Genomic DNA, 22,680 nt, shown 5'->3' with positions numbered 1-22,680 from the left:
GTAGCAGTGTGTGGGGACGGTGCTTTGCTCAGTGGCACCTCAGCGGACCGGGATTCGAACCTGCAACCTTCTGATTATGGGGCCACTTCCTTAACCGCTAGGCCACAACAGTTCTTCACACTGGCAGCTTGGTTTTAGTCTGGACCAAACTGTTCATCTGGTTGGACCACAATCCTTCATGGATTGTGCTGGTAAAAAAGGTAAATAAGAACCAATCATGAAACGAAGTTGTGTGTGTGTGTAAGTGTGAAGTTTATTGAGATCCCAGTCGGTGCTCCTCCCCTTGCACCACAGGGACACGCCCCTCCCAGGAAATCAGAGACACAGTAATGACGCCAAAACACAGAACAGTCCATAACTGCAGCTCCGCCCACGGCGCTCAGCTCTCATCAGCCTCCAGGTTGATGTTGTTGCCGAACTTCGCATAGAGCTGAACCTTCAGGTCACCCAGCACTTCCTGTATGGACGCCACACGGTCCTCTAGAGCCTTGATCTCCTGCTGAAGAGCTTCCTGCACAGAGACAAGGACCATAACCGACTGAGAACCTCCGCACGTGAAGATAAAGATTCTAGAAAGCTGCTGGCTGCCTTCGCCGTACCTTCGCTGCCTCCAGCATCTCCTGCGTTTCCTCCTGAGAGTGGCTGATGAACACCTCTCCGATCTGATAGGGGATGAACTGCGAGTCGTCCTCACACATCATGAGGTCATCGCCGGCGTCCTCCAAATTCTGCAGAGATTTCTGCACAGAACCACCGAGTAATCACCTGCTTACCCGATTCTCAGAAAAGCACGAGAAGGTTCCAGAAACGAAGGCACAGCTGTGTGTGTTTTTCCCTGGAAAACCTGATTCCAGAGGCACGTACCTTCTTAGCCTCGATCTCATCCTTAAGTTCACCCATCCGACTCGTGTTCCTCGCAAACTTGTTTATTTTCTGCTGATCCTCAAACGTCACGTTGACGTCCTCCACCGCCTGGAGATGAGAGAGATGAGGACGAGGGTTAATGATGGAGCCGACCAGGGCGGACGCTGGGTCCACACACCCACACCCACACCCACACCCACACACACACACGTGTTAGTAGCCTAGTGGGTAACACACTCGCCTTTGAGCCAGAACACCCGGGTTCAAACCCCACTTACTACCATCGTGTCCCTGAGCAAGACACTTAACCCTGAGTGTCTCCAGGGGGGGACTGTCCCTGTAACTACTGATTAGACAGTCGCCCCCTGGAGACACTCAGTTGTTAAGTGTCCTGCTCAGGGACACGATGGTAGTAAGTGGGGTTTGAACCTGGGACCACTAGGCTACTACCACCCTACACTAATCATACACACACAATACACTACACAGCACACCCAATATTCTTATACCAAATTCGCAGTAATTGCATCATCGTACCGTTTATCCTTCATGTCGTGTTATTAATATAAAGACGAGCTGCGGTATCCAGAAACTCGGTTAATTCTCTTTTCTAATAAAATAGAATTATTAGCTCAGCTAACCGCTAACCGCGGAGTAAAAGCAGCTTTTTTTATGTAATTAGTCGCTCGTAAACGGACTGTTTAACGACGTGACTGCCGTATAACACATATTTCCAGGAGCAGAATTATTAGGAGAAGAAGTTGTAGATCGTGTAGAAATTCCCGTTTCTGCGCCCGTCAGCTTCACCAGGCGAGCAGCATCGTGCGGCGGCCGAAGCCCGCAGACGCTGTTCCGGGGAAAAGCTGAGAAAACCCGCCGTCAGACAGGACCGAGACAGAACCGAGACGAGCCCCAGACCCCAAGCGGCGGCTTTACGGCGGCTTTATAGCTGCTTTACAGCGGCCAAAAGACGGAATTCATCCGAATACTTACAACCGTCTTCTTCATGGTGGCCGCCATCTTAGAAAAGGCGTGGAGGAAAGGGGCGTGTTCTTAAAGCGACACGGCCACCAAATTACTACTAATTACTAAAAATCGATATTAGTACTAATACTAGTGCTCTATGAAATATGGTTATCCGCTTTTTTTGTGCATATATCTATCTATCTATCTATCTAGCTATCTATCTTGGGCAGTGGTGACATGGTGCCCACTGCTCACCAAAGGTGACATGGGGTCACCGTGTGATGTGCTGCAATGTTTCACAATGACAATCACTTCACTTTCACTATCTATCTATCTATCTATCTATCTATCTATCTATCTATCTATCTATCTATCTATCTATCTATCTATCTATCTATCTATCTATCTATCTGACCAATGCAGCTAAGCATTCTTACCACCTGATCCTGTTGGCCTCATGAAAACCAGATTTAAACTCTGCATTCGGAGATGAATTTGAACCATGAATTAACCTGAATATCTAATATCTGAAACTACTACACAATAACTGGGTCTAATAATGCGTAATTACAGTCCACCAAATCTATTTTCATAAGTCAAAGTCAAAAGTCAAAGTCAGCTTTATTGTCAATTCTGCCACATGTACAGGACATACAGAGAATTGAAATTACGTTACTCTCAGACCCATGGTGCTTACAAGTAACATTAATTACAAAACCGTAACATTGAATACAAAAGGTATAAATACAATTTAAAAAAACACAATATACAATTTTACACCATATACAAATAAGGGCACATGGTGGAGAGTGCAAAACCATGTAGTGCAACAGAGGTGTGGATCAGGTTCCAAGGCAGGAACGTTCTAGTTTGAAATGATATTGATGATCAGTAATTTGAATGTGATGGGTGTGAAGATGGGCGTGGCAGAGCAGAGTGTGATGAAGATGATGAAAGCTGCACGGTGGGGACCGATCTGCAGCCTGAGCTTCAGCAAATATACTCTCACATTTAAACAACACTGCGCCCTTCGGCAAATATTGGCCAAATTGAGAAGTGCTGTGATGATACTGAAACTGCTCACGGCAAACATCTGTTCGGGAACATCGTCCTCGAAGCAGCTCAGCGGGACGGGATCCTTATTCATGACGTTCCTCTCTCTGCAGGAATGCTGTTTGCGCTGAGATCCCTGTTGGGATTTAGGAGTGAGGGGGCTTGCGTGTTCCCAGAATTCCCAAGGCAGAAGGGCAGGAATGTGGCCCCCGCCCCCGCCGTGCACGTTCGGACAATGTCTCACTGTGTCCACGTCTCCATTGGTGCCGCTGGTGCCACCTGTTGATGCTGGTGACGCCCGGTGGGACAGACCAGTGAGCAGCTCAGAGCTTCAGGGCCCAAGTGACACATGGACAGCTGGAAGCGGCCAGGGAGCTTCGAGATGAGACCCAGTGAGGACCAGCGTGATATGAAGTGTATTCTGCAGCATAAGAGTTCAGATTTGATAGATTTTGGGTTGGTAGTAGTTTAGTGGTAACACACTGACCTCTGAACCAGAAGACCACAAAGTCCCACCCACTACCATCGTGTCCCTGAGCAGGACACTGAACCCTGAGTGTCTCCAGGGGGGACTGTCCCTGTAACTACTGACTGTAAGGCCCTCTGGATAAGGACGTCTGGTAAATGCTGTAAATGTAAATATGTACAGAATCTCACAAAAGTGAGTATATTTTTAGTTAATTTTATTATACTTTATTATACTTTATTATAATTATACTATTATATTTTCTTGGGAAAACACTGAAGACGTGACACAATGTTAGTGCAAATGTAAAGTACTTTGAGTAACTTTTAATGTAAATTTACTGTACCCTCACACAGACATTAATGTCTAAACTACTGACAACAGGAGTGAAAATGTCCAAATTGTCCCCAGTGTCTCACAGTCTCTGATACTGGTCACCAAGTTACCATCGATGAAGAGATCAATTCCGGTTCACTAGGACCCCAACTATGAATACATCTATTTTATTCACTCTGTTGTAGATTCTGTACACAAAGTTCGACAACAAGAAAATTACAATTTAATCTAAATATTCTTTAAAGAGGAAGGTCTTGAGCTGCCGTGTGAAGGTGCTCAGTGACTGAGCTGTTCTGACCTCAAGGGGAAGTTCATTCCACCACCGAGGGGCCAAGACGGAGAAGAGTCTAGATGAGCGTCTTCCTTTTACCTTCAGAGATGGAGGGACCAGGCGAGCAGTACTGGAGGCTCGGAGTATACCAGGTGCAGTGCGAGGTGTAATAAGGGCTGTGAGGTAGGATGGTGCTACTCCATGTTTGGCTTTGTAGGCCAGCATCAGTATTTTGAACCTGATGCGTGCAGCTACTGGGAGCCAGTGGAGGGAACGTAGCAGAGGGGTGGTGTGGGAGAACTTGGGAAGGTTGAAGATTAGTCGTGCTGCTGCATTTTGTATGAGTTGTAGAGGTCGGCTGGTACATAGTGGTAGACCAGCTAGAAGGGAGTTACAGTAGTCCAGTCGTGAGTACTAAGGACTGAACCAGTAGTTGGGTGGCCTGGGTTGACAGATAAGGGCGGATTCTTTGATATTGTAGAGAAGGAATCTACATGAGCGGGAAAGATTGCTGATGTGAGTTGAGAAGGAGAGTTGGTTGTCTATTGTTGCTCCAAGGTTGCGGGCTGTTGCAGAAGGAGAGAGCTGCAAGTTGTCTAGGTAAATAGCAAGATCCTGATGTGGTGAAGAATCTGCTGGAATGAATATTAGTTCAGTTTTGGTGGCATTGAGTTGGAGGTGATGGGCTGCCATCCAAGACGAGATGTCGGTTAGACATGCAGAGATTTTGGAAGCAGCATGTAGATCAGAAGGAGGAAAGGAGAAGAGGAGTTGTGTGTCGTCAGCATAGCAGTGGTAGGATAATCCATGTGAGGAAATGACCTCACCAAGTGATCTCGTGTAGAGGGAGAAAAGGAGAGGACCTAGCACCGAGCCTTGAGGGACACCAGTGGAGAGTCTACGTGAGGTAGAGGTGGATCCTTTCCAAGTCACTTGGTAAGATCGCTCATCAAGGTAGGAAGCAAACCACTGCCATGCTGAGCCCCGAATTCCAAGCCTCTTCAGGATTGACAAGAGAGTCTTGTGTTTAACGGTGTCAAATGCAGCAGATAGGTCGAGGAGAATAAGAACTGACCATACAGAGCTTTAACAGGACAAGTTCCACTCAGAACAGGCTTTGCCGTGGTCTACTAAAGACGTTGGTCCAAACGTATGACTGCTACCAGCAATGCTGCGGAGGTTGAAGGGGTCGGAGGTCAACCTGTCAGTCATCGGAAAAGGATCAGCTTGTTCTGTCCAGATGGTGTCGAGAGCATGTCTGGCACCCAGGTGAGGAGAATAAGGACTTTTTAAAAATTATTAATATTTTGAGGGTTTAGTTGATGATCATGGCTGATAAATCATGACGTTTATGCATCAAGATTCTCAGATTATTTTACATGTAATCACAATCCAGAAATGTCCCATCTTTATTTTAACATTTTGAAGGATCCGATACTGTAGACCCATCATGCTAATGTTCATGTGACTGTGGTGTCAACATATTTACTGAACTCAAACTTCCTCGTCAGTGAACTGGTTATTGATGTGAACTTTTTGTGTCTATATTGTTTTGTTTAATTTATAAAAATGCAATTTGAAATGAAAAACATTTTTTGTCGGAATTATGGCCACCTTTAGAGAGGGTGTCCTGCAGCAGGCGTATCCTCCAGCCACATCCTGTTCAGAACTCAGCCACGCCCTCCTCTGTAGGTGTGCAGCCCCGAGCGTCTCACTGCTGCTGAGACAGAAGGTGACAGCGGAGACCGAGGTGGACCAGAGGTGGACCAGAGGTGGACCAGCGACAGACGACGCAAGCACCTGGATCAAGTAGCAGCCACACCCCGTCTCACCTGTATATACACTCATACACACTGCAACGCATGTAGCATCAAGACAGAACCAGGACGAACCCAGGACATAACCAAAAGAGAACCAGGTCTGATCCAAGAGAAAACCAGGACAGAACCAGGACGGACCCAGGACAAAACCAAAACAGAACCAGGACGGATCCAGGACAGAACCAGGACATAACCAAAACAGAACTAGGCCAGACCCAGGAGAAAACCAGGACAGAACCAAGACAAAACCAAGACAGACCCAGGAGAGAACCAGGACAGAACCAGGACAAAACCAAGACAGAACCAGGACAGTCCCAGGACAAAACCAGGCCGAAACTAGGACAGAACCAGGACTAGACCAAGACAGATCTAGGACAAAACCAGGCCAAAACTTGGACAGAACCAGGACAAAATCAGGACAAAACAAGGACAGACCCAGGACGGAAGCAGGACGGAACCAGAACAGTACCAGGACGGAACCAGGAAAAACCCAGGTCAGCTTTAAATCCGGAGATCTGAGGAGGCGTCTGCAGGAGGTAAACATCTGAAATGTTAACGTGTTAAATAAGTAACGTCTACTGTACAGAAGACTTTTTTAATGGATGTGGATCTTTCACCAGCGCCGAGTTCAGTAAAGATGGGCAATTTACCATCAAACCAGGAGCCACTTCAGGCTGAGGTGAATCCTTCTTTTTACTGGTCATTTTAGTAGCGTTTCTCTTCAGAAGTAACGCACACACACACACACACGCACACCCTCACCTTTTTATTTCTTCCCCTGCCCATGTTTGCTGGCAGTCTGCCGCGTGCTATCACACCCCGGCTGTTTGTTTAAGTGCGGTGGCGGGAAGTGACAGGGTGACGCGGTCTCCACGCTGACCGGTCTGCTTCCGTTCGCAGGCGAAGGACCAGAACGGAGGCCTGAACGGCCACGCGGTGGCCGTCACCGACGCCGGCACGGGCCCGCACGTTGATAAGCACCTGTTACCCGACGGGTGTGTCCCGCTGATCTCGGGTCAGTAATTCCGTCTTTGGTGGAGCCGTGTGAACTCAGGGCGTCGGCCGCCTGTTTAATCTGCTGCACTCGGTCCGTGTGAGCAGCCATGTACAGGATTAGTGCGGCTTTGTGCAGGAAAATATTGATCTTCTGTATCATCTCCTACTGAGTGCAACGATAATTGGACTATTTAACATTTTATTCAAGTTTTTGCATTTGAATTTTGATGCACATGGCATGTTTTCTAATAAAGTGGACACCAACATCAACAACAACATGTATTTCTTATATAGCCCATAATCACGTACAGTACGTCTCAATGGGCTTTGACAGGCCCTACAGTTGACACCCAACACACTTGACCCTTCTGCACACAAGGAAAAACTCCACACAAAAAAAACTCTAGGAGAGAGAAAAAAAGAAAGGAAGAAACGTTGGGAAGGAGTGATAGAGAGAGGGACCCCCTTCCAGGGTAAAGGGAGCCTGCAGGTGGTGTCAGTGCCGGGCTGGTGATTGTCCAATAAGAAAAAAAAGTCCCACAGTTGTAGAGGTCGAGAAGTCCAGAGTGTACGTCATCTGTACGTGAACCTGTCTAACGCAGGTTTTCATCTCTAGCACCAGAAACAAGCCCCGCCCTGCCAGGTAAGGACCCCGCCCTGGTACAGACCAACGGACACCAGTTGCCGGAGCAGCCGGAGAGCAGCGAGCCACGAGCCCCTCAAGACGCGGCAGCTGCCCCGAAACTGTTGGGAGAAGAGAAAGTCAACCTCTTCGGCAAAATGTTCAAGAAGAAGCCTGACGCCCCGCCGGTCCCACCTGAGAAGGTGGAGGATCTGGTGACACCGGCGGACCAGCAAACTGTGAGTCATTAACATGCTGCAGCAGCTCCTGGTTCTTCTTTCTGACTTGTACACCACAGGGAGAGTAGATAGATATAAATACGCCTCTTTAGGTTGGACTGAATCTGCAAGACATGATTGTGAAAGTAGCTTCTCTGCTACTTGGTAGAAAGCCTCATGATTCTACACTGCTGTCTGTGTTTAAAAGAGCCCCAAGCGGGAGGACGCAGCTCCTGATGTTGGTGCTGAGAAACAGCCTGAGCAACAGATGAGTAATGGTGCTGGTCCAGATCCTGCAGAAGCTCCTGCAGAAGCAGCAGCGAAGCCGCCCCCCGAACAGAAAAAGCGGTTCAGCGGCCTCTTCAAGAAGAAGCCTGAGAGCCCACCTGCAGCAGAGCCTGGCGGACCACCAGGGGGGACTGAGACACCAGCTGCGGCCAATGAGCAGCCACGTGTGAGTTCTCATCTCATGACAAAATTACACCTCACCTGCTGTCAGAGTGTCACGTGACCAGCTCACGGTCTGTAAAACCTCCTTCAAACAGTCCAGTGAGGAGAAATCCAAGCATCCCATCGCAGATTCCAGTGGAATGAGACCGTCAGAGAAGCAGGTAAATGCTGCAGCTGTGGTTACCAAAGACGACCCTGGATCAGCACCGAAAGATGGAGATGAAAAGCCAAAGCGCTTCGGAAAACTTTTCATGAAGAAGAGTGGAAACACACCTGCAGTGGAGGTGGAGATCTCGCCTGACCAGACGCCCGCTGTAGATGTACACCTGCAGGCCGTAAGTGTTAGCAGTCACCATGCCCAGCTGGACCATCTCTGGACCATGATATTGAGTCCTTTATCTTTTAAGATGCCGGAGGAGACAGTTCCTGAGAAGGAGCCAGAGCTACAAGCAGTTTCTGCATCGGAGAAGAAACCATTCAGCAACCTGTTCAAGAAGTCTGAAAGCCCACCTGCAGAAAGCCCACCTGTCCAGACCAAGGCAGTAGTCGAGACACCCAGCCAACTGCCTGTGAGTAAATAGGCCTTGAGAGATTAATGAGTAAATGTCTGAGCCATAACTCAGTCACATTTGCATATTTATAATATAATCCATCTTGTTCAAGTGGATAAATTAAGTTCGAACCCTACAGATATGTCTGTTGAGGAAGATCTTTATCGTGTGACCAGCCGTGTTGTCATGCTGTTTATTTTTTTTTACAGAAACCAGAAGCTGATGTTCAGCTGAAGGATGCGACACTGACACCTGTAGAACCAGAGAAGAAATCAACGTTTGGATCGCTGTTCAAGAAGAAACCCATCAGCCCCATAGTGGTTGAGGTTGACAATTTGCAAGTTCAGACTGAGTTGCTTGGGACAAAAGATCATCAACCTGTAAGTCCCCCTTAGAACACAACTTTCATAAGCCCCCATATTCTTGATCATGAAGAAATTGATTGATTCAAACTTTCCCTTGAACCCAAGAATGAAGAATTTTTTATTCGATACGACTGTACAATGAAGGAGGTGGGAGAGTTTGGCGTGGTTGAAAAAAAGGCCAAAATGAAATGGCAAGGGACAGAATGAGAATGTGAGTGACCTGTGTGGTAGGAAATGGCTAATTCCTTCAGATTCTGAAGTGGAGGAATTGAAATGAAAGAGAAAGATGAATAATATGAGAGGAAGATGCGAGGTGATGGTCCATGGTTACCTTGAGGCTCTGATATGAGGATCCGTGTAAGAAAATGACCTCAATGAGGGAGAACAGGAGAGGACCCAGCACAGAGCCCTGAGGGACTCAAGTTGGGGTATGAGGAGGATGAGGACTGATGCCCAGCAGTATGTAGGTTCCAGGGGCAGACTGTAGGGATCAACTAACGACTGAGCATTTAGGATTTTTAGGATCATCACACTCAACACTGTTTTACAGATTACTCATTGCGAGTGTTGGGCTATTAGAACAATATCCCTCCCACACCGCTGTGATTGGTAGTGAGGAATGTTGCGGGGGAATTCTCGAATTTCTCTGATAAACATTTGCACAGTAGGAAATTATACTGGGTCATCGAACCCCCAGTCCACAGGTCTGTGCCAAATGTCTGGGAGCCCCAACTGGGAGTTCTTCTCCACCGCCATCCCGTCAACTCCATACAAGGCGTCAATCCATAAGTTACCAATGTCTCTGAATATTCACTACAGGTGACTAAATATCACATATATAATACTTGTATGATTGTTACATAACTCTCATAATAAAGACTGGCAGTAGCCTAGAGGGTAAGACAGAGTCCCAGGTTCAAACCCCACCTAATACCATCATGTCCCTGAGCAAGACACTTGAACCTAAGTTGCTCCAGGGGGGGACTGTCCCTGTAACTACTGACTGTAAGACACTCTGGGTAAGGGCATCTGGTAAAAATTGTAAGATGTTAATGTAATATAATATTGCCATGCATAAAATTTTATATATATATATGTTATATATTATATTATTTAAGAATTGTAAATATCAGTAAACATATATATTTAATGTGATTGCATCATGTGCTCCATGATCTCTGTGTACACTGTGAAAATAATCAGCTATTTACTGTAGTAACAGCCGGAGGTCTTCTCTGTCAAGCATTTACAGGGTTGCATGGCTCACATTTACATTTACAGCATTTACCAGACACCCTTATCCAGAGCGACTTACAATCAGTAGTTACAGGGAGAGTCCCCCCTGGAGACACTCAGGGTTAAGTGTCTTGCTCAGGGACACGATGGTAGTAAGTGGGATTTGAACCTGGGTCTTCTGGGTACCTGCTAGGTTACTACTTCTATTGATCCATTTAAACACAAAGTCATTCATGGGTTACAAAAATATGTCATCAATCCAGCAAATCCTTAAAACATTGTTCAGGACACTGGATGTATGGAAATGATACTTTTACTGAATTATGATTCTACACTGCGTCTGTGTTTAAAAGAGCCCCAAGCGGGAGGACGCAGCTCCTGATGTTGGTGCTGAGAAACAGCCTGAGCAACAGATGAGTAATGGTGCTGGTCCAGATCCTGCAGAAGCTCCTGCAGAAGCAGCAGCGAAGCCGCCCCCCGAACAGAAAAAGCGGTTCAGCGGCCTCTTCAAGAAGAAGCCTGAGAGCCCACCTGCAGCAGAGCCTGGCGGACCACCAGGGGGGACTGAGACACCAGCTGCGGCCAATGAGCAGCCACGTGTGAGTTCTCATCTCATGACAAAATTACACCTCACCTGCTGTCAGAGCTTCACGTGACCAGCTCACGGTCTGTAAAACCTCCTTCAAACAGTCCAGTGAGGAGAAGCATCCCATCGCAGATTCCAGTGGAATGAGACCGTCAGAGAAGCAGGTAAATGCTGCAGCTGTGGTTACCAAAGACGACCCTGGATCAGCACCGAAAGATGGAGATGAAAAGCCAAAGCGCTTCGGAAAACTTTTCATGAAGAAGAGTGGAAACACACCTGCAGTGGAGGTGGAGATCTCGCCTGACCAGACGCCCGCTGTAGATGTACACCTGCAGGCCGTAAGTGGATCTTATCGATCCGTTAATCTGGATGGTTGAAGTGAAGTGAAGTGTTTATTATGCTGTATTGAACTATTGGTGTTTGAACTTCTGAGTTGAACTGAGAACGTCGCTCAGTAAATGTTTGTTACTGAGGTCATGTGATCAGCCTGCAGGCGTTGCCGTGTTGAATCTCTTGACACTGTGGGTCCACGCCCTGTTTTTTGAAAGTTGTTGATCTCTCAGGACGAATCGAACAGGTCATTTGTGGCTCTGAACTAGTTGGTGTAGGTTTAATTGTAGGTTCTGAAATAGTTGTGAAATAGGCCAGTGAACCCAAGTCTGACAATGAAGGTCCATCCAAGTAGAAAATATCGGAAGATGCTAGAACAGAACAGTGGTCAAGGCTGAGGGTCCAACTGAGAAGATAGTCATGTTTCAGTCCTGACTTTATATCAGAGGAAACACCATGTTCTTCATTCTTTCCCCCTTCCATGCATGTTTATTAGAATTTCTTCCCTGGAATTCTTCCCTGTGTATTTACTGATCTGTGTTCATTCGATCTGTTCCTGGTTCCATCTCCAGAAGTGTGTATACAATTTCATATGTTCATAAGCAGCTGGCAGTGATGGGATGTGAAGTGCAGAAATGTCACATGAAACTTGTCCACTGAGATGCCTTTAATCTGACAGAAGAGAATGAAGAGTGAAGCTGTAAATGTCCTCCAGGCCAGAATCAAGCACAGCTTGAACAGATTACCAAAGTTCTCTAAATATAAATTGTCTTCTTGGCTTCTCCCTGAAATGAAGCCAGAGATCAGACCTGGGTGAAACTGGGTGAAACTTGGAGGCTTAGAGGATGGCATCTGTGTTGCCCGTGTCCAACTGAGACCCGTGAAAGCAGTTTCTGGCATAGAGAATCCATCCAAGGAATAGGATGTCCATCATCCAGATGTTCCTTCAGAAGCTTCCATTGAAAATCTGTCTACAGATCTCTCCTGCTTTTTATCCACAGTTGTCTTCTTTGTGGTTGTTATCGAGCTCATTGTCCTTTTGACCAGATGAAGACTGACAGAAGGTGACCCAGATTCTGGCGTGGGAACATGCGGAGCTTTTAAATGCAGGTTGACATGTGGATGAAAACCTATTTTATTTGAAACGTTCAGACCTTTTTGCAGTCGACGTGTAAAGCGTGTAAAAGTCCTGACATTCTTCTCAGCATGGGTCACACACGTCCAGCCTGTGAGTCCTGGACATTGCTGAATATCAATGAGTGAGTGGGGAAAAAAGCGGCATTAATAAAAGGATTATTGTTGCCGGCCGGCTCGAGTAGGCTGAAGCATGGCTGGAATTGTGCTTGAGCCTCAATGCTGCGATTAACAGCCGCCGCACATCGGCTGAGGGGCTTTAACGCGCTAACCGGCGGAGCAATTCTCGCCTTTCGCCTATAGGAGCCTGGGGACATAAAGGAGGGAACAGAGCCGCAGCAGGACCCAGACCGGGAGTCTCTGGACCTCGTCCCCGCCGCCGCCCAGCTCGCGCCGCAGCCACAGGAGCATCCAGTTATGAACTTCTTCAAAACGCTTGTAAGTACCCCGTTAACGTGTCCCACGTTGGACCTTTAATGTCATTTTAGTACGGCTGACCTGTCCAGTTGGAATGCAGCTCCGGGTAGAGAACCTGGTAGACACTGGGGCTCCGTGGGGATAATAATTTTGGCCTCTGCGTGATTTATGACATAATTACATGCAATACGACGGCCATGCGGCCAGCGGACTTGAATTCAGTGCACTGTGTGTGATGTCACAGGACGGGCAGTGAATGGACGGCCAGCGATTGTTGTCTTCGGGGGGTCAGAGGATGGACGCGTACCAAAAAAAGCGGCAAGCGGTCGGGCTTTTCTGCCCCTGGTGAAGTCCTAGCCCGAAGTCCAGCTCTTTAAACAGCCCCCGCGCGCCACGGCGGGATGTGGCGGCCCTTTGTCCGGCCCGTGCGCTGAGCTCACAAGGGAGCCCTGTTGCGCGTGGAAGTGCAGATAGAGCCGGGCAGGCCTACGCCATCTCCACAAGACAAAGGTCGAGTCAGCGGCCAGCGCGGTGCGTGACGGTCCTGCATGGGGGCCTTTGTGTGGCCACGTTTAAAGCCCCAACTCAGACAGAAGCACATTAATCTTCCCCGGAGCAATAAAACAAAGCCCATAACCGCCGCATGACCATATTTCCTCCGAATCCTCTCTGCCCCTGGCGTTCGGGAATCCTCTATGGAATATCTGAAGGAGAAATATGTCCTCAGCAATCCAGCGCTGACGTTTGTACGCCAACAGTCTAAAATTTCCATGCGCTCTCTGTTTCGCTCGCAGGTGAGTCCGACCAGAACCCCTAAAGAGGCAGCAGCAGGTCCTGATGGTTCCAGAGAGCAGGTAAAGGCTGGAGGTTTCATCGTCGCGTGTGTTTTTGGCATCGTAGGTAGTAAATATTTACATTTACTGCATTTACCAGACGCCCGTATCCAGAGCGACTTACAGTCAATAGTTACAGGGACAGTCCCCCCCCCGGAGACACTCAGGGTTAAGTGTCTTGCTCAGGGACACGATGGTAGTAAGTGGGATTTGAACCTGGGTCTTCTGGTTCATAGGCGAGTGTGGTACCCACTAGGCTACTACCACCCTATTGCCATGACACTGACCCCAAAAAGGAAATATTGGCGCAGCATTGGCTGGTGGGCTTGCATTCGTTCGTAAATCGGCCTGTCCGTACGGCTGATGTTCGTCTGTTTGTTCCGTCCCGCAGCCCCAGAAGGAGCCGGCGGCAGCCGCGCAGTCGGCCGTGAGTATCCGTCGACATGCACGTTCATGTACAGAGTAGATGTAACGTGCCCACCATCTACTGTACGGAGGACGCTTTCGCTAAACGTGTCTATTTTATGGGCCGTCTCTCGCCGGCAGGGACAGGAAGTAGACGCGGCGAAAGCGAAGGTGCCTCCTCCTCCTCCCCCAGAGCCTCCCAAGATGGCGGAGCCGGCGGCAAGGAAGGAGGACGTGAAGGACACGCCCAAGCAGGCGGAGCCTGCTGCTAAACCCAAGGCTGCGAAAGAGAGCCCCTTCAACAAGATATTCCGCCCGAAGGTAAGACTGGTGAACATCTGGCGACCTTCTCATGCGGCGTGGTGCTCAGTAAGAGGTGGTAACACCGGTGTGAATTTGAGGTCTTGGCAGGCTGGAAGGCCTCTAAGAAACCTAATCCTGCCCCCGGTGGAGCCACGGCGCCATCAGCAGCAGCTAGCGCGGTAAATGTGAACAAAAAAACGAAATCAATACAACTTAACCATACTCACCTGCTCAATGATGACGTGCCAGTAGATCACCATCAAAATCATGATGAGCATCTCTAAAACCTCATCAACGTCCCCATGACCACTAGACCACACTGTCACCGTCATGAACACCAACTAAACCTTCAAATCCAATTCCAGTCCAAACCCAGAATGGATTTGAACCTTCCCAGGTTCTACATGAGCTCTGATTGGACCCAAACTTCTGAGGAACACGGGCAGGTGGACTAACTTCCATGCCCAGCTCATGGACCAGTTGATGAGTCTCCAGGAGGAGTCTGGAATAGATGTTGGGGGTCAGGAGAACAAGATTGATTGATGTGGTTGTGATTGTTCTCCTTTCTGCTTTCTTGTAAAGCTGCAGGGTTCAGTCGCTGGAAAAGTGATTTCTTGTTCTGTAGCTGCTGAGCTCTCGGGAAGGTCCAACGTCCACATCAACAAGCTCCTTCAGTTCTCTAATGCTCTCCTGGCCTGTCTCCACCATTTAGGGTTCTTAGTGAAAGATGTGAGCTGTGAGCAGCTTAGGAACATTTGAAAACATCTCAGCTCACTTTATTCAGGGTCACTTCATCTTCATTATGTGTGTGTGTTTGTGTGTGTGTGTGAATTTAACCCAGTTGTGCCTCTCAGCAGTTAGGGGAGGAGCCTGAGGCGCAGGAGGAAGTGCAGGTAACCACGAATCTGGCCCCTCCCCCTGTTTCCTGGTTTCCGCTGCATGGGGACGTGGGCTGCGGGACGTGGGCTGCGGGACGTGGGCTGTGGGACGTGGGCTGGGGGACGTGGGCTTCCACCTTCATGATTGGCTGATTAGACCTCAATTAGCTGCTTATTTGGGGCTTAGATGGCATGAGGGCTTTTAGCCAGTTTGGTCTGAGATGCGGAAACTCATTATATTTAAAGGAGTACTTTTCATCAACATAAGAACAGATTCATAACTAGTAGCCACATTACCTATTTTATTAATTACCAGTAACCACATGACCTGTTTTATTCATTACTAGTAGCCACATGACCTGTTTTTATTCATAACTAGTAGCCACACAACCTGTTTTTATTCATGACTAGTAGCCACATGACCTGTTTTTAGTCATAACTAGTAGCCACATGACCTGTTTTATTCATTACTAGTAACCACATGACCTGTTTTTATTCATTACTAGTAGCCACATGACCTGTTTCTAGTCATAACTAGTGACCATATGACCTGTTTTATTAATTACTAGTAGCCACATGACCTGTTTTAATTATTACTAGTAACCACATGACCTGTTTTTATTCAAAACTAGTAGCCACATTACCTATTTTATTAATTACTAGTAGCCACATTACCTGTTTTTATTAATAACTAGTAGCCACATGACCTGTTTTTATTCATAACTAGTAGCCACATTACCTAATTTATTAATTACTAGTAGCCACATGACCTGTTTTATTCATTACTAGTAACCACATGACCTGTTTTTATTCATTACTAGTAGCCACATGACCTGTTTTTAGTCATAACTAGTGACCATATGACCTGTTTTATTAATTACTAGTAGCCACATGACTTGTTTTATTCATTACTAGTAACCACATGACCTGTTTTTATTCAGAACTAGTAGCCACATTACCTGTTTTATTAATTACTAGTAGCCACATTACCTGTTTTTATTAATAACTAGTAGCCACATGACCTGTTTTTATTCAAAACTAGTAGCCACATTACCTATTTTATTAATTACTAGTAGCCACATTACCTGTTTTTATTAATAACTAGTAGCCACATGACCTGTTTTTATTCATAACTAGTAGCCACATTACCTATTTTATTCATTACTAGTAACCACATGACCTGTTTTTATTAATAACTAGTAGTCACACGACCTGTTTTATTCATAACTAGTAGCCACATGACCTGTTTTTATTAATAACTAGTAGCCACATGACCTGTTTTTATTCAAAACTAGTAGCCACATTACCTATTTTATTAATTACTAGTAGCCACATGACCTGTTTTTATTCATAACTAGTAGCCACATTACCTATTTTATTCATTACTAGTAACCACATGACCTGTTTTTATTAATAACTAGTAGTCACACGACCTGTTTTTATTCATAACTAGTAGCCACACGACCTGTTTTATTCATTACTAGTAACCACATGACCTGTTTTTATTAATAACTAGTAGCCACATGACCTGTTTTATTCATTACTAGTAACCACATGACCTGTTTTTATTCAAAACTAGTAGCCACATTACCTATTTTATTAATTACTAGTAGCCACATGACCTGTTTTTATTCAAAACTAGTAGCCACATTACCTATTTTATTAATTACTAGTAGCCACATGACCTGTTTTTATTCATAACTAGTAGCCACATTACCTATTTTATTCATTACTAGTAACCACATGACCTGTTTTTATTAATAACTAGTAGCCACACGACCTGTTTTTATTAATAACTAGTAGCCACATGACCTGTTTTTATTAATAACTAGTAGCCACATGACCTGTTTTATTCATTACTAGTAACCACATGACCTGTTTTTATTCAAAACTAGTAGCCACATTACCTATTTTATTCATTACTAGTAACCACATGACCTGTTTTTATTAATAACTAGTAGCCACATGACCTGTTTTATTCATTACTAGTAATCACATGACCTGTTTTATGACAGTCAGGTACGGTCACGGTGGGCTTTAGCCGCATCCATGCGACTCTTCTGTATACGAATGGAATTCCTCCTTTAAAAAGCGGCTTGGTCTCTCCTCCGTGCTGCCACCGGCCATCGTGCTCGGTCTGCCGCTCCTCACGCCTCTGTCTCCTCTGACCATGAAGGTCGACGCGTCCAAGACGGCGACGCTGGAGGCCGCCGCCAAACCGGAGGCCCCCGCCCTCCCCGCGCCCAGAGAAGAGGAGAAGAAGTCGGAGAAACGGGCCTCGCCCTTCGCCTCCTTCTTCAAACCCAAAGTAAGCGGCGCCGTTGCCCTGCAGCGCGGCCTCACGTTGTAACGCGGCTGAACCGGCGAGTAACGGTCTGGTGTGAATTCGAGGTCCTGCTGGACCAGGTGGCCTCCAGGATGCAGGCTGTGGGCATCAGCACTCGCATCGGCCGCCCCGCCAAGTCGTCCGCAGCGGTAAACGCGGCCTCCGTAACACAACTGACCAGAATTAAGGCGTGGTTTGTGTGTGTGTTCCAGTACTGACTCGGTTTTAACGTTGTGTGTTGCGTTACTGCCGCTCATTAACGGTCCTTCCTCGGTCCAGGGACGAGTCCATTTCACAACGTTCTAACGCTACATGCTAAGCTGCTACTGGGGTGTGGACACATGAGGACATTTTTATTTAAAACAGAACTGGTGTCTTAGGGGACACAACACGTTCATTTTTTAAAATGGGTTGGACAGAAAACGCTGACGTATTGTCCCAACCTCCAACCTGACCTATGACCCCACACGCATCACACAAAACCCCAACAATGGCGGAGCTGTTCCTGACGGAGCTGTAGAACCTCACAAATCCACTCCAGTCAACTCCACTCGTGTGCTTACTTTTACATTTACAGAATTTACCAGACGTCCTGATCCAGAGGGACTTACTTTACTTTACTTTACTTTATTTAGCAGATGCTTTTATCCAAAGCGACTTACAAGAGGAAGACACTTACAGTCAGTAGTTACAGGGACAGTTCCCCCCCTGGTTCATAGGCGAGTGTGTTACCCGCCAGGCTACTACCACCCAGTAGTGACAGGGACAGTCCCCCCCTGGAGACACTCAGGGTTAAGTGTCTTGCTCAGGGACACGATGGTAGTGAGTGGGATTTGAACCTGGGTCTTCTGGTTCATAAGCGAGTGTGTTACCCACTAGGCTATTACCACCCTGTGCCGTGTGCTGTGTTCTCCATCTTTTGTTTAGCGCTAACCTTGTGTGGAGTCTTCATGTGCTTGTCCCATATTCTGGGACGTGCTGGTGTTGTCCTCTAGTTAGTAGCTTTGGATAAAAGCATCTGCCAAGTAAAGTAAAGTAAAGTAAAGAATCTGTTCTGCTGTGAGACGCTGCGCTTCCTTCGCCACAGGCCCCAGAGCAGAAAAAAGACACGCCCGTCACCGCTGCTGCCCCACCCCCAGAAGCCCCCCAGGGTGCGAGGGCCAAAGAGGATCCCAAAAGCGCGCCCCCTGCGACCCCTCCGGTCCCCGACAGCAAGCCGGCGGAGAGCGCAGAGAACGCCTCGCCCAGCACCGCCCGCAGGGAGAAGCGGAACTCCATCCAGCTGTTCTTCAGGAACCTGGTATCAAACTAGAACTAGAACCACACACACACACACATACGTACGTACACACACACACACACGCACACTAAACTAACTACGGAGCAGGTAACGTCCAGCAGGGGGCGACAGCGCTTCATTGTACCTCCTCACACACACACACACACACACACACATACACACTAACATCCAGAAGGGGGCGGCAGCGCTTCATTCTACCTCCTCACACACACACACACACACACACACACACATACACACTAACATCCAGCAGGGGCGACAGCGCTTCATTCTACCTCCTCACACACACACACACACACACACACACATACACACTAACATCCAGAAGGGGGCGGCAGCGCTTCATTCTACCTCCTCACACACACACACACACACAAACACATGCACACACATACATCTACATACATACACACACACACATCATGCCCTCATTATACAGTACAACGCAGCACTTCCACTCTCTCTTCATTCTTCCTCACTGGTCAGAAGATATGATAATAAATGCTGTAAATGTAAAAGTATAAAATATGAGAGCATTATATGATATGAATGCTCTGTTTTTGGGTGCTGATATCCTGACGCTCAGGTTAAGTGTGTATTGCAGTTTTTTGGATCGCTTAAGCACGAATTTAAAAATAGGGCCCGTCTTTTCAAAACAGTACAAACAATTAGCAAAACACTACAGATCATTTGCATAATGAAACACTCTTGTAAAAACTATACACTTCTGTTTAAAAAACACACTTTTTTACCATAAGAATCACACGTTTCACATTTACCATACTCTGTTTGCACGAGTTACACTCTGCTGTGATAAATCTAAAACACTTTTATTACTTTACTTCCCTGCCATCAACAAAGTACAAATATAAAGTAAATCCACCAAACACTACACAAGACCAATGTTGCACACTTTCTCAACATGCCCAAAATGTTGACATGGACATTCATTGTACTGTATGTCACTTTACGTATTGTACAAAAAATAATAATAATAATAATAATTTGCCTAGCTGGATCTGGCCAGAGAATTTCATCAAGACATAGCAAGACACCTTTAGCAAGACACCTTGGAAAGAAACGTTTTGAGTGATGAATCCATCCTTGTATTGCTGCTACCTCAACCCTACGTAGAAAAATGACAGTAATCAACAGTACAGTAATTTCACGGGTAACAGAACACACTACTGTAAGCAGTTACTGAACCCGTGCAGATGTTTCTACAATACCTGTTTTCCAGCCGATATGTTCTTATCACACTTGCCACTGTGTATCGGCTTAGATTTGGCTGTCCTCGCAGTCCAGCGTCCCTCAGGCCGCGGTTGACAACATGGTTGCGAATCTCATTTGTCAGATTCGGTCCTCTTTGAGCACCCTCTTGTCTTCGTCTTCCTCTTGGTCTACCTCCAGCATGGCCTCCATCTCTTCCTCTGTTGATTCCTCCTCCTCCTCCTCGTCTTACTCTTTCTCTGACTCCTTCCATGAACTCGCCTGCTGCTTTTTACACTGCTTACACACCTGACTGGTGTGTCTAGAATTGAGCGAGTGTTGCACGCCTGATGACTGTGTGGAACAGATTGGTTGGACGGTGCGGTACTTTGACAGTCAGTGCTGTGGTGTTCAAGTCAAGTCAAGTCAAGTCAACTTTATTGTCAATTCTGCCACATGTACAGGACATGCAGAGAATTGAAATTACGTTACTCTCTGACCCATAAAAGTAACATTAAATACAAAAACAGTAACAGTAACGAATACAGAGTATAAATACAATTTAAAAAGAAAGGCACAATATACAATTTTAAAAACACCATATACAAATAAGGGCACATGGTGGAGAGTGCAACATCAGGAGAGTGCAAAAACCAATAGTGCAACAGGGTTTTAAGTTTAAAGTGACGAAGTGAAAGTGAGGTAGATGGCAGACCAGAGCTGCACAGAGTGACTGGTGCATGGTCAGTTTGTGTGATTTAGAGTTCAAAAAGTTTGTGGAGCAGAAGAGGGGAGTGAGGGGAGTGGGGGCAGAGCCGGGAGGGAGTTGAGTTTCCTGACCGCCTGATGGGTGAAGCGGTTAAGCGGTTGCAAGGTTAATGTAATGTAACCAGTAACATCATTACGGACACCTTATCTAGACCATGACACTTAATACATCCTGGACTTCTCCAACCCTACAACCGTAGGACTTATTATTATATCATATCCAACCCTGCACTGACACCATTTGCAGGCTCACTCTACCCTGGAAGGGGGTCCCTCTCTGTATCACTCCTTCCCAACGTTTCTTCCTTTCTTTTTTTCTCTCTCCTAGAGTTTTTTTGTGTGGAGTTTTTCCTTGTGTGCAGAAGGGTCAAGTGTGGGGGGTGTCAACTGTAGGGCCTGTCAAAGCCCATTGAGACACACTGTATGTGATTTTGGGCTATATAAGAAATAAATGTTGTTGTTGTATGTTAAGTGTGTGTAGAGTTTTGCAACAAGTGTGAGGTTGACAATGTGCTTATAGTTGTGCAAATATGGGCTTGTGTTTTACTTCTTAAGGTTTTGCTAATTTACATTTACATTTACATTTACAGCATTTATCAGACGCCCTTATCCAGAGCGACTTACAATCAGTATTTACAGGGACAGTCTCCCTGGAGCAACTTAAGGTTAAGTGTCTTGCTCAGGGACACAATGGTAGTAAGTGGGATTTGAACCCGGGTCTTCTGGTTCACAGGCGAGTGTCTTACCCACTAGGCTACTACCACCTTTTTTGCTAATGGTGAACTACTTTTAATTTTAGTGCGTAAGCAATCCAAAAAAAACCCTGTAATATATTAATATTCTGTGTAAATCAGATGACGGCGGCGTGTTGGAGCAGGATCCGAATTTATGAACGTTATTTGCTGGTAGAACCGGTTCCGATGACCTGCACGCCGCACGCCCTGATTGGCTGGCAGTGCGCTAATCCCCGCCCACTTCTGTTTCCTCCAATCAGGGCCAGAAGCGGCATTCGGACGCGGGGGTGCAGACGGAAGCCCCGGCTGCGGGCTCCACGGTGGAAAGGGGCAAATAAACCTTCATCTGCCCCGCTTCGCCCCTTCTCCCCTTCCCGTCGGCTCCGTGTCGCGGACGTTGGCGTGTCTGAGACGCATGCGCACACTGGCTCCTGGGCGGGGCCAGAGGCGTGACTCTAGGGGCGTGGCAGACACGAGGCACGACATTTTTAACGTCTATTAACGCCTTTATTCTCACGGCAGTCGGTCCACACAGATCCTGAAGCATCCTCTCAACAGTCTCTGCAATCATCATCATCATCATTATTATTATTATTATTACTGTTGTTGTTTTTGTCACATTACAAACTGCTTTTCATTTCTTTTCAGATCACTGTGGATGATTTATTTTGTGCTGCTTAATAAACAATTAAATGTATTAATCGCTGATCACGCAGTTTCCAGACAGGTCCAGGACATTTCTGCAGCTATTATTATTTTATTAGTATTATTATTATTATTATTATTGTATGTCTGTGGAAGGGCTCTGAGTTTTTAATCGTTGTTTTGGTGATGATGACGATGATGATGATGACGTCCTTCATATCTGCGCTCGTGGATGAGATGTGCTTTTGCGCTAACTGATGCTCAGATTTAATAAACTTGTTCTTCACCTTTTTTCTTCACGCTGTGGTTCGTTTGTCTTTTTTTATGACTGAATATATATATATATATATATATGTGAAAGTGATTTATGTTCAGATGCCCGGCCTTGTGGAATGATGGACAGTTAATAAACTCTGGTACGATATCGGAATATTAGTAGATTTGTTCCCCAGATTTCCAAGGACATAACTGATCAATACATCCATCGTATGCGGCATAAATATTCCAATCTTCTAATGACGGCATTAGAAAGGGGCGTGGTTTTTACACGACTGAAGCTCTTATTCCATATTCCTTTATAGCACAATAAACTGTGAAG

At 46.5% G+C, this 22,680-nt stretch overlaps 2 protein-coding genes across 7 annotated transcripts; one reads left to right on the top strand and one right to left on the bottom strand.

The window, feature by feature from the left end:
* Positions 1 to 228: 228 nt before the first annotated feature.
* Positions 229 to 1,894, bottom strand: pfdn4 (prefoldin subunit 4). The gene is made up of 4 exons (XM_028994369.1): positions 1,858 to 1,894; positions 865 to 972; positions 600 to 740; positions 229 to 511 (listed from the first exon to the last, which is right to left on the bottom strand). The coding sequence occupies exons 1-4, from the start codon at positions 1,882 to 1,884 to the stop codon at positions 380 to 382; spliced, it is 408 nt and encodes a 135-aa protein (XP_028850202.1). The 5' UTR covers positions 1,885 to 1,894; the 3' UTR covers positions 229 to 379.
* Positions 1,895 to 5,631: 3,737 nt separating this feature from the next.
* bcas1 (brain enriched myelin associated protein 1) lies at positions 5,632 to 22,381 on the top strand. 6 transcript variants are annotated; one of them, XM_028994101.1, is made up of 19 exons: positions 5,632 to 6,312; positions 6,397 to 6,455; positions 6,677 to 6,791; positions 7,389 to 7,633; positions 7,821 to 8,066; positions 8,158 to 8,397; positions 8,470 to 8,631; positions 8,823 to 8,993; positions 10,568 to 10,813; positions 10,905 to 11,138; positions 12,568 to 12,702; positions 13,476 to 13,535; positions 13,906 to 13,941; positions 14,067 to 14,240; positions 14,321 to 14,401; positions 17,277 to 17,408; positions 17,492 to 17,575; positions 18,514 to 18,726; positions 21,698 to 22,381. In XM_028994101.1, exons 2-19 carry the CDS (start codon positions 6,414 to 6,416, stop codon positions 21,773 to 21,775), a joined length of 2,694 nt encoding a protein of 897 aa, XP_028849934.1. In that variant the 5' UTR covers positions 5,632 to 6,312; positions 6,397 to 6,413; the 3' UTR covers positions 21,776 to 22,381. The 6 variants fall into 6 exon arrangements, with proteins under 6 accessions (XP_028849934.1, XP_028849936.1, XP_028849935.1 ...); XM_028994103.1 differs by lacking the exon at positions 14,321 to 14,401 and adding an exon at positions 15,080 to 15,115 and having other exon boundaries at positions 5,633 to 6,312; positions 14,061 to 14,240; XM_028994102.1 differs by lacking the exon at positions 14,321 to 14,401 and adding an exon at positions 15,077 to 15,115 and having other exon boundaries at positions 5,633 to 6,312; positions 14,061 to 14,240.
* The last annotated feature ends 299 nt before the right edge of the window (positions 22,382 to 22,680 follow it).

This window comes from Denticeps clupeoides, chromosome 10, assembly GCF_900700375.1.
Source record: "Denticeps clupeoides chromosome 10, fDenClu1.1, whole genome shotgun sequence".
In the NCBI taxonomy this organism is placed as follows: Eukaryota; Metazoa; Chordata; class Actinopteri; order Clupeiformes; family Denticipitidae; genus Denticeps; species Denticeps clupeoides.
This window is presented reverse-complemented; position numbering and strand designations above follow the sequence as displayed.